Below are 12,347 nucleotides of genomic sequence, written 5' to 3'. Positions count from 1 at the left end.
CCTATCTCTCTGACCGTTCGCAGACGGTGTTGGCAGGAGGGCAGAGATCGGCCCCAAGGCGCCTCACTTGTGGGGTGCCTCAGGGGTCTGTTCTCTCACCTCTCCTGTTCAACATCTATATGAAGCCGCCAGGTGAGGTTATCTGTGGTTTCAGGGTGGATTATCATCTGTACCCTGATGATACTCAGCTGTACATTTCCACCCCGAACCACCCCAACGAAGCCGTTGAGGTGATGGGCCGGTGTCTTGAGGCCGTGCGGGTCTGGATGGGGAGGAACAGGCTCCGACTCAACCCTTCCAAGACAGAGTGGCTTTGGGTTCCGGCGTCCCGGTACAGTCAGCTTACCACCATTGCTGACTGTTGGGGGGGAAGTACTGACCCCCAGGGGAGGAGTGCGCAACTTAGGCATTCTCCTGGATGATCGGCTGTCCTTAGAGGAACATTTGACAGCCGTCACCAGGGGAGCATTTTATCAGGTCCACCTGATTCGCCAGTTGCGCCCCTTCCTTGACTGGGACGCCTTACGCACGGTCACTCACGCCCTCATCACTTCCCGCCTGGACTATTGCAATGCTCTCTACATGGGGCTCCCCTTGAAGAGCACCAGGAGGCTCCAGCTAGTCCAGAATGCGGCCGCGCGGGTGATAGAGGGAGCACCACGCTGCTCCCACATAACACCCATCCTGCGCGGCCTACACTGGCTGCCGGTGGCCTTCCGGGTGCAATTCAAGGTTTTGGTCACCTTTAAAGCGCTCCATGGCTTAGGACCGGGGTATCTACGAGACCGCCTTCTGCCGCCGATTGCCTCCTAACGACCTGTGCGCTCCCACAGAGCAGGCCGCCTCAGGGTGCCGTCGATCAAACAATGCAGGTTGGCGACCCCCAGGGGGAGGGCCTTCTCTGTGGCAGCACCGGCCCTGTGGAATGAGCTTCCTCCGGGGTTACGACAACTCCCCGATCTCTGGGCCTTCAGACGTGAACTGAAGACTTTATTATTTCAGCGAGCTGGACTAGGCTAAGAAATATTTTAGTTAAATTTTAAATGGGTTTTTAATCGGTTTCTACCGTTTTAGTGATTTGGCCATTAAAATATTTAGTTTTAATTTGGTTTTATATTGTTATTTATTATATTGTTGTATTTTAATATGGCTGTGAACCGCCCTGAGTCCTGCGGGAGATGGTGCGGTATAAAAGTTTGATTAATAAATAAAATAAATAAATAAAGTGAGTTTTGCCTCATTTTGCGACCTTTCTTGTTACAGTTGTTATAAATGGATCACTGCAGGTGTTAAGTTAGTAATATGGTTGTTACATGAATCTGGTTTCTCCATTGACTTTGCTTGTCACAAAAAGTGATCACATGATTGCAAACATCATAAATGTGAGGTGGTTGCCAAGCCTCCGAATTTTGATCACGTGACCAATGGGTTGTAACAGTTGTAAATGTGAAAAATGGTCCTAAGTCACTTTTTTCAGTGCTGTTGTAACTTTGAACCAGGGGTGAAATGCTCCCGGTTCGGACCAGCTCGCGCAATCCAGTAGTGATGGGAGCAGGTAGTTCAGAGAACCAGTAGCAAAAAATCCCTGCCCCCCCCCCACTGCCCATGCCTCGCTGTTCCTCTTTTCTGTCCCTGAAGCGCTCGGTGGTGATATAGCTGCAAACAGCCTTAAATGACTGCCACGACACTTCAAAGGGCCGCACTACAGCTGATCAGGGGACGCGGTGGCTCAAGGGGCTAGGACGTTGAGCTTGTCGGTCGAAAGGTCAGCAGCTCAGCGGTTTGAATCCCTGGTGCTGCCGTGTAACAGGGTGAGCTCCCATTACTTGTCCCATTACTTGTCCCAGCTTCTGCCAACCTAGCAGTTTCGAAAGCATGTAAAAATGCAAGTAGAAAAAATAGGGACCACCTTTGGTGGGAAGGTAACAGCGTTCCGTGCGCCTTGGCGTTGAGTCATGCTGGCACATGACCACGGAGACATCTTCGGACAGCGCTGGCTCTTCGGCTTTGTAACGGAGATGAGCACAGCCCCCTAGAGTCGGCAACGACTAGCACGTATGTGCGAGGGGAACCTTTACCTTTACCTTTTACAGCTGATCAGCGCTGTAGGCAGCTAGTAGACCAGTGCCTCTATTTTTAAAGAAAGTAAAGTCCGGTTTCTGGTCCGGATATAGTACGGAGACAGCTTTGGTCGCGTTGGTGGATGACCTCTGGAGGGCCAGAGATAGGGGTTGTTCCTCTGCCCTCGTCCTTTTAGATCTGTCAGCGGCTTTTGATACCATCGACCATGGTATCTTGCTGCACCGGTTGGAGAGTTTGGGAGTGGGAGGCACCATTTATCGGTGGTTCTCCTCCTATCTCTCTGACTGGTCGCAGACGGTGTTGACAGGGGGCAGAGATCGACCGCGAGGCGCCTTACTTGTGGGGTGCCTCAGGGGTCGATTCTCTCGCCTCTCCTGTTCAACATCTATATGAAGCCGTTGTGCGAGGTCATCAGTGGCTTTGGGGTGAGTTACCAACTGTACGCTGACGACACCCAGCTGTACTTTTCCACCCCGGGCCACCCCAACGAAGCTATCGAAGTGCTGTCCCGGTGCCTGGAAGCCGTACGGGTCTGGATGGGGAGAAACAGACTCAGACTCAATCCATCCAAGACGGAGTGGCTGTGGATGCCGGCACCCCGGTACAGTCAGCTGCAACCGCGGCTGACTGTTGGGGGCGAGTCATTGGCCCCAATAGAAAGGGTCTGCAAGTTGGGCGTTCTCCTGGATGGATGGCTGTCGTTTGAAGATCAGTTGGCGGCCATCTCCAGGAGAGCCTTTTACCAGATTCGCCTGGTGCGCCAGTTGCGCCCCTTTCTTGACCGGGATGCCTTATGCACAGTCACTCATGCTCTCATCACTTCTCGTCTGGATTATTGCAATGCTCTCTACATGGGACTACCCCTGAAGTGCACTCGGAGGCTCCAGTTAGTCCAAAGTGCAGCTGCGCGGGTGATTGAGGGAGCAACGTGTGGCTAACACCGGGTAACACCACTCCTGCACAGTCTGCACTGGCTACCTGTGGTCTTCCGGGTACGCTTCAAGGTGTTGGTTACCACCTTTAAAGCGCTCCATGGCTTAGGGCCCGGGTACCGCCTGCTGTTACCGTATGCCTCCCACCGACCCGTACGCTCACACAGAGAGGGTCTTCTCAGGGTGCCGTCCGCCAAACAATGTCGGCTGGTGGCCCCCAGGGGAAGGGCCTTCTCTGTTGGAGCACCCACCCTCTGGAACGAACTTCCCCCCGGTTTACGCCAATTACCTGACCTTCGGATCTTTCGCCATGAATTGAAAACATATCTGCTTATCCAAGCGGGACTGGCTTGATTTTTAAATTTTCAAATTTCTGGTTTTTTTAATAATTTTAGATTGGGATATTTTAGTATAGGTCAATTTGACGGTTTTAATTTTCGGCCATTTTTGAATATATATTTTAATTGTTATTTTAACTTTGTATATTTTTGTTTTACTCTGGCTGTACACCGCCCTGAGTCCTTCGGGAGAAGGGCGGTATAAAAATCTAAATAAACTAAACTAAACTAAAACTAGACCGGTGCCTGCCAAAAAAAGACACTTGGTAGACCGGTGCATCTCAATAAAAGGCACTTGGTAGACCGGGGCCTCTCAGTAAAAGGCAATTGGTAGGCCGGGGCCTCTATTTTTAAAGAAGGTAGACCGGTGCCTCCCAAGTTTTGTATAATTTATTATTTTTATTATTTATTATTATTGACCATGCCCATTCAGTCATCTGATCACCAAGCCACACCCACCAATTAAGCCACGTCCACAGAACCGGTAGGGAAAATTTTTAGATTTCACCCCTGCTTTGAACGGTCAGTAAATAAGCTGTTGTAAGTCAAGGATTACTTGTACTGAAGTACCACTATACTTTTTTTGTGATTTCATCTTCATTCCCTCTGTATCATTAAACCAGTCCTGTATACTTGATTCTTATAGATCACTCCCTTTTGTATTCAGTCCTCATCCATTCTTGACGCTATCTCTCGATCAAACACACAAACATTCTCTCTCTCTCTCTCTCTCTCTCTCTCTCTCTCTCTCTCTCCCATTGCATCCAAACTTTTATGTTTTTGCACTTCATACAATAAAAACGAGCAGAAATGCTCTCGAGACTATCATTTTCACTTCTTTCACCAAACCTTCCTTCCTGGCAACTGGCCAGATACTACCCACTATTTTACTACCAGCATTCACAAACCATTTTTCTCCCAACCATTTCCTCATCTTCAGTAAACACTGAACCAAAGCAGGCAGAGTCACCTGTTTGCTCATGATTCTTTTTTCTTCCCCCTTTTAAAAAAAAAAAACATTTAAGAATAACATGCAGTAATTTGCCTCGTTTTTCTTGTCAAACATAACTGCCTTGGTTTTTGATGCATTGATTTTCGGATCAGACTCCTTGGGGTGCCATACAGCTTTCTAGCCTTTTGCTGCTGCAGATCAATTGTTCTTAGCCACCCAGGCAGCCTTGTCTGCCTACAAAAGCGCACGTACATCCACGCCTCCAACCAGGAGGCCTCGAAAGGTTGCCGTAAGCGTTCCGTGTGTATTCATTTAGGAAGTACATGGGGAACTAGCTTTATGGCAGTCACTACTATGATTTGCTGAAAGAGAAAATCTTGTTTTGCACGTCCCCCTGCCCTGTACTGGTAGTACAACAGTTTGTTTAGTGACCGTTCAAAGTTACAGCGGCCCTGAAAAAAGTGACTTATGACCGTTTTTCACACTTAACGACCATTGTAGACACCTCATGGTCACATGATCAAAATTTCAACGCTTGGCAACTGACTCATGTTTATGATGGTTGCCGTGTCCCCGGGGTCATGTGATCACCTTTTGCGACCTTCTGACAAGCAAAGTCAATGGGGAAGCCAGATTCACTTAACAACTGTGTTATTAACTTAACAGCTGCAGTGATTCACTTAACAACTGTGGTAAGAAAGGTCACAGTAAAATGGGGCAAAATTTACTTAACAACTGTCTCGCTTAGCAAGAAAAATTTTGGGCTCAACTGTGATCATACGTTGAGGACTACCTGTGCTCCTCCAGCATCTAGAGTTTTGTATTGTTTGGACAGTGACCAAAGCCTGCGTCTCTTTTCCTTTCCTTCAGGAGTGAAGGAAACCTCTTTGGTGGGGAATCGGAAGGAAATAAGCTCATCAAATCAGGCTGGTCCTTGGAGGGAATGGGAGACTTGACAGTATGTATATTCCGCTGGCCCTGAATGTCAGGGTCTTGCCTTGAGGATTCCTCCCTCTTCCCAAAGGTGCTTTTTCAAAAGACAGCTGGACTTTGTTTTCCCTTGAAAACATTTCGCTTCTCATCCAAGAAGCCTCTTCAGTTCTGACTGACTTCTTTTTTGTGGCAGCCATTAAGCATATCTGGTCATTACGTGAACGTCACAGTCAGTCAGAACTGAAGAACTCCTTGGATGAGAAGCGAAAAGTTTTCAAAGAAAAGAAAGAAAAGCAAGTCCAGTTGCCTTTTGAAAAAATCCTTTTGCTGCAACCATGACCTGGATGACTGAGAATCTCCATAGACATTCCTCTCTCTTGTAACTCTGATTTTCTTATTTTGCTCCTGCTCCAGACCATCAAGTGTTTGCTGATCCATCCCAACCCAGAATCCGCCCTGAATGAAGAGGCAGGGCGCCTCCTGCTGGAGAACTATGAGGAGTACGCTTCCCGAGCTCGGCTCCTAACCGAGATTCATGCCCAACCCTCCTCTGGCTTGCATACCAAGAACCCTGCTGAGCCTTGCTCGTCTACGGCAGGTGCTTCTGGGGAGGGTCCCATGGCCAAGAAACACGCAGGTGACAGAGACAAGAAACTGGCTTCCAAGAAGAAGATTGACAAGAAGCGAGCTCTTCGGCGGCTTTAGGGGATTTAGCGGGGGGAAGGGGGTTTGAGGGTCCGAAACAGGTGGGTTGTGGGCATTGAGGGTTCCATAGTACATTTTCCATCTCTCCTCTCTTTCCTTCTTCCACCTTCACTTTGAGACTGCAGTCCAACTTTGTCTTCCCCTGGTCGGATTTTTCTTCTTTTCAGTCGTTAAGTTATTTAAATTATAAAAGCAGAAAAATCTATTAAATGCCTTTGTTTTCTAAGGAAGGCTCTTAATGTATGGTTGTGCCATCATATGAAGCGGGATGGGAACCATGGCGAGGGTACTTGGTTCCTGTCCTTAAAATGAAGGCCTTCTTGACGCCCAAAAGGGCAGAACTCAGTTGAGGTGGGAAGATGTACCTTTTGCTTTTTGAAAGAAGATTGAAAAAGCTGCTGTTTTCATTTTAAGGGAAGAAAACATCAAGGAGGGAAATTGGTATGGTTTATACAACTATACAAGGGAAGGATATGATGACTTTTTTGATTTCACTTTATAAAATCGCTTCGTACATGTTAAGGAAAATGTTTCTTCATCTGATACCTGAATCAGAAGTTTATTGCTATGATTTTCAGACATGGACTTGAGGGCAAGTATTTTTATAGAGGGGAGAATTGTGTGTCTTAGTGACACAGGTCAAAATGGGACTCTTATGTTTAGGGGTTGTGTAGATCTTCTAGAATGTTCAGGTAAGGGGAAGCTGGATTGGCTATTCTGGGAACATCTGCTTGGCTATATGGCAGCTTGCTGGAACTGAGCGATCTCCGTTTGTTGAAGGGTAAATTCATGCATTTAAAACGTGGGTGTCGAGCAAAGAAAATGGTCCTCTGGGTCATTTTAGCGCAGGTGATTTTATGATAGCTCCCAGAGGGGCTTCATGAGAAATGGCTGCCAGGATTTCACACTTAAATATTATCTTCCAATGATTAAGCTAATTTGAGAACTTGCTGGCCACAGAGGTGCAGTTTCCGTGCCAGAGGTTCAGGACAAGATGAGCAAATAGGCCTATAAAATAATTGATGTTCCTACTTGTCCCATCCAATCAGCACTGAACAACATCCGGTAATGTATTTTGCTTAGGAATCTAATATTTATTGCATTTAGTTTATTTGTACAGTATTTCTGTGTCCATTCAATACTCAACAATTCAGACCCTTCGTCATTGCCTATAAGTGCCATCACAGAGCAACTCAAAATCTGTTTGCCCTTGTCTTTATCATTTTATTACCTAGTTTTTATTGATGCTTAAAAACTTTTATATGAATATTTTGTGGAATTTTCCCAAAACAGCAAGTCCATCAAAAGATTTTTTAACCTATTACTTTTCTGAAATAAATATCCCATATAAATGGAAACAAATCAATAAAATTAGAATTTCAGTACCATTTATTCAAAATAAAGCAGAGTGTACAGGTTTAGGGTGCTGATTCTTTTGAAATGGAATAGTTTTTGAAAGAAAGAAGACCACATGATGGATAACGTTGGGAGTTCATTAGAGCCAAGGGAAGGCTTACCAGAGGATTGGTGTCATTCCTGAAAATTCCTCTCATGTCCGTATCTAGCTACAGTGAAGAGTCACTTCAACAGTGAGATGGGTGGCATAAAAATTCAATAAATATCTTCATGTATTGAGAGTAGAAAAAGTAAGGCCCTTGAGTTTTATCTTCAGTATCAGATGGATAGTTGGTGTTTATCATTGAGAATTCATACAGTCCCTGTAGGGACTTCAGTTGTGTCAAGAACATTGAGGTGATTCCCGATTTGTCCATTGGGACCTCTTCAAGTGAACAATTATCCTTTAACTACAGAGAAATTTGGTCATCATGCTTAAGTGTTGTATCAAGAAATGAGTACCTTGCCAATTCAAGATGGGTTCCTTTCCAGCTTGAGGAACACAATGTTCCCTTGATCAGGGTCATCTGCATGGGAACTGGTAAAGCATATCAAGAAATCAAAATAAATTTTCTCACCAGTTTATGCTGATGTATAACGACGAAAGTTATTTTTGCCACCTAGTTTGCGATGCTTCTTCAAAGGGACATTGCAGCGCAGGGCCAGAAATAGGCCACTAAAATGATCCCAAAGCAGGAGCCATTGATCAATGCATAATGTGGGGTTTTGGGGGAAAACGTTTTTCTCAGTCAAATGCAGATCACTCAATGAAAACTGGACCACCTAAGTCTCAAGAGAAAATGCTTTTCATGCAAAGAGTGAAGATGGACACTGGGTTAAATAATTTTAAACTAAGCATGAGATTTGGCCCTCTCAAATTTAGATTTGGGGAATGGAAACCAGAAGTAATGTAGAAAGGGTGATGATGCAAAGTTGGAGGAGTTGTATGGTGAGACTTGGCTTTTTTTAAAAAAATGGTCTTTGTGTTCAGTTCTGCATAGTTCCCATTTCAAAACAGCTGGAAAACTCAACTGTGGTTCAACAAGCACAGAAGCTCGGAGTTCCCAAAAGTTTAAGCTGTGTGTTGTGTCCTCCAACCTAGATAGGCCTAAAAGGTAGGGAGAAATACGGGTGGTTCTGTAATTGCCAGATCCAGAAATGTAGATATCTCTACCTTTTTCTGGAGAAACACCTGCATTGAGACCATGATTGTTGGACTTCTCAGAGGCCAGCAGAGGGCACTGCTGCATTTTGTGTGTTTACCTGTTAATGCAATATGCATTTTGAAGCAACTAGAGATTTAGGCTCTCTACCCTGCAGCAAAGCAATGGGGGGAAAAATGCATTTCTTAAGAACCTGCTTGCTGTTTTGGAATATTCAGTATTGTTTCTTCCACAAATCCTGAGTAGTATAGAAAGCAGTTAGAAACATCAAGAGATTTTTAGCCAAATGAGTCCATTTCTGTTGCATCACCCGTGGGCAACGTTTTAAGCAGCTCAGCCTCCCTTGATGGTGGGTATGCAAGGGGTGCACAGGTGAGTCTTACGTCAGAGTCAGAATCCAGCAGTATCAGCTGGCCTGCATCCGTCTCCTAGTGTAGGTGGAAAACGTTAGAAAGTACCGGTAATACAGACATCACTTACCCTTCTCTTCATGGGTTTCACCTACACATCCAATCTGCATGTGCGTATATGCTCTGTCTTATTATGCAAGTTCACAGTGATAGGTTTCCCAGTTGATAGCCAGGGAGGGAGGGGATGTTGAGAGACCATAAAAATACTATGAGCATAAATTAGGGGTTGGAATTCTTTACCTTGGAGGGTTGCATTTCTGTCAACCCCCAATTAGACAGATCAGACCAGGAAATCAACTCCACAGGAAGGCTAAAACTGCTTTGATTGACTATAATAATCTTCCCAGTCTGATTGTACTATACCAGGGGTTGGCAACCTTGAACACTCGAGGAGCCACAAAGGTCCTAACCGGAAGCCCCCCATTCAATTCTGGAGCCGACCAGAAGTCCAGTTCCCCACCATAGAGACTCCTCCTAGTGTGGTGCCTTTTTCTTCTGCTGACCGGAAATCCGGTTCCCCACTATAGAATCTCCTAGCATGACATCCTTTTTCCTCTACCTGTCCTAACCGAAAGCCCTATCAACTGTGGAGCCGACCAGCGACGGAGCCGCAGCAGAGGGATGAAAGCCGCATGTGGCTCCAGAGCTGCGGGTTGCTGACCCCTGTACTATACCTTCTGCTTCTTGTATCTCAGTAAATTAGGGAGACGTTCATTCATTCAGTAAATTAGGTAATGGTTCTTGCATACTTACAATAAGTTCATCTTGTTCTCTGCCATTCCCTCAGAAGTCACTTTTGGGGGCTGAAGCCATGTGGAAGAAACCTTTGATTCTCAGCATTTGCCAGATAACTTCACTTGTTCGCTGAGCTTTTCTCCAAGGGACAAGGGCAAAAATGTGAAAGTAAATAAGGCGGGGGGGGGGTCTGAAACTACTTACTAATGGCTTTTTAGATGAATTTTAGGCCAAAGACCTTGATTTGCTTGCTCCCATTCAAATGTTCTCCCCTTCAATCTTAGCTCCTTGCTTTTAGGCCCTTTCTCTGGACTACCAAAAGTTAAGTCCCAAAATCTTGAGTTCAGGATCTGAAATTTTATTTTTGCACCTCTCCCACCAACAAAATATCTCTTAATTCCCTCCTCTGCCCCCTCTTCCTTTAATGAACTTGGAACTTGAGGCTTGCTGAAATTGTTAATATTTCTCTCCCCATTTCTTTTTTTTTAATTAAAAATATTTAAAATTGATCTGCTTTCTGAGGCCCTCAAGGCCATATACTAGTGATGTTCAAACCCAAACTTTCTGCATTGCCCTGCAAATGTATATAATTCCTATCATCTAACGGGTGGGCAACTATGTCCCCTTAACAACCTGTGTACTTTAGCTCCCAGAATTCCTGTGCATGACTGTCTCAGGAATTCTGGGAATTGAAGTCCACAGGTCATAAATGAGGCATAGTTGCCCACCCCGATCTACTAACCCTGAAAAGTAGTTTAGCCTTATTCCAAGATCCCCTAATGAGTTTAGCGACTGGGTGGCAGTTGAAGATATTCCTTTTCGGTCCCGATTCAAGATTTTTAACTTGTTTTCCATAAGTTTCACTCAATTTCAATGGAAGGTGTTTTGAGCCTGGAACCTTCCCCCTAGAATTCATTCATGCATCTTTGAGATCACAAAGTATGGAATAAATTGAAACGAGTTCTAGGTAGATTTGAATCTTGTTTGCCATATTTTGGAAATGAAACACCCATTGTTTACACTGTCTTCTAGGGCAATTGCTTGAGTTCCATTTTTAGTCTTTCCACCAGGTGGCGCTTATGGTCAAAATAAGGAATAAAGAGGAAGTTTTATTGTATTAATTTTTTGTCATTTTAAAGAAATCTTTGGGCATATGCAAGATAGAGTAAGAGACTGATAGAGAGTGCTGGTCAGGTGGAATTTCAGAGTGGAAAGGATTAGCTGTGCCTTTTCTCTCAACCTTGTCTTACCTGACCACAACAAGCTCCTTACCACCATATTTACTACACACAGGCAGATTAGTGCGGATCAACTCTTAACTTGCTTATGTTCAAAACTCATTGGAGGAAGATGGGACAAGCCTGCTTACATAATCCCTGCATTACCTACATATCTTCCTTGTGTGAGGACAACATAAAGCTTTGGAAAGGCCCAAATTAGGTTAGCAAACGGCATAAGCTCAGTGCCTTTAATAGCTTCAAGGGCAAAGGGAGAAGGAAAATAAAAGGGACTGGCTATCCATGTTGAAAGTTTTACTTCATTCTAGATCCTTTAGCTGGAAGAAACTAAAAAAAGACTGCCCAAATCTGGAATTTATAACTGCAAGAAGATAATCATGAGCTAAGCAGGTTTGTTTATTTGTGTCAAAAGTGTACCAATCAAAATAGGGCATACTATGTGACATGAAATTTAAAATATAAAATTAAGCTGGTGAAAATAAGGCAAAACTATCCTTAACTTCTTTAGATCTGAAAAAGCTCTGCTAAATTTTGGTGGCTTATGATGTTGCCGTGGTAAATCAAATTCAGATTTTGTGAGAGAGTGATCCAGTGGTACCTGGGATAGTAATATTATTGAGGGATCAAGGATATTTGAGGGTGACCGAATGGCATTTAAAGCAACGAGAGGCAGAATGTTGAGCTGTTGGGGTTCCTTGCAGATGAAGAATGGAAGCTATAATCCATTTATGGTGATTTGGACACACTGGGTAGCCCAGTTTAGAGCAGAGATGCTCCCAAACTTGGTAAAACACCCTCCCCCAATCAAAATGTATGTTTATGTTCTGAGGAAATATGTCATTCACATGCTTGCAGTTGCAACTGAAAGATGTTGCATTAGGTATTCCCATGTTGGCCCATCCAACCTTTGTTTGCAATCAACACAACCTGCTGGGCTGCCCTTCACAAGACGTGATAGATCCTGATAGATTTTATCCCCTTGATGCTGTTCTTGGACAGTGTTGGAAAGGGGTGGGGGTGGGGTACATAGGAAATCCTTAACTTATGACCACAATTGAGCCCATAATTTATGTTGCTAAGTGAGTTTTGCCCCATTTTATGACTTTTCTTGCCCCATTTGTTAGGTGAATCACTGCAGTTGTTAGTCACACAGTTGTTAAGGGAATCTGGCTTCCCCATTGTCTTTGCTTGTCAGAAGGTCGCAAAAGGGGATCACAGGAACTACAACCGTCATAAATTTGAGTCAGTTGTCAAGCATTCAAATGCAAATCACGTGACCATGGGGATGCTGCAACAATGATAAGAGTGAAAAATGGTCATGTCACTTTTTTCACCGCTGTTGTAACTTCGTATGGTCACTAAATGAATTGTTGTGCGTTGAGGACTACCTGTAGTGTCTTAATACCAGGACAGCTAAGCAGAGTCGTCTCTATCATGGGCTAAGGAGAAGGGGAATGTCTTTGG

General features: G+C 44.6%; 1 protein-coding gene across 2 annotated transcripts in view; it reads left to right on the top strand.

The window, feature by feature from the left end:
* Positions 1 to 12,347, top strand: part of UBE2S (ubiquitin conjugating enzyme E2 S) — a 58,373-nt gene that overhangs the window by 21,107 nt on the left and 24,919 nt on the right. Inside the window, exon 4 of one of the 2 annotated variants that reach the window (XM_058182802.1) lies at positions 5,652 to 8,015. The exons of the other annotated variant lie outside the window; for it this stretch is intronic. Within the exon in view, the coding sequence (XP_058038785.1) occupies positions 5,652 to 5,942 (291 nt within the window). The 3' untranslated portion in view covers positions 5,943 to 8,015. Of the gene's footprint in view, positions 1 to 5,651; positions 8,016 to 12,347 lie in introns of those variants that run through there. 2 annotated transcript variants of the gene reach the window in all.

This window comes from Ahaetulla prasina, chromosome 4 (genome assembly GCF_028640845.1).
Source record: "Ahaetulla prasina isolate Xishuangbanna chromosome 4, ASM2864084v1, whole genome shotgun sequence".
Taxonomy (NCBI): Eukaryota; Metazoa; Chordata; class Lepidosauria; order Squamata; family Colubridae; genus Ahaetulla; species Ahaetulla prasina.
The sequence above is the reverse complement of the archived record's forward strand: the minus strand, read 5'-3'. Positions and strand labels throughout refer to the sequence as shown.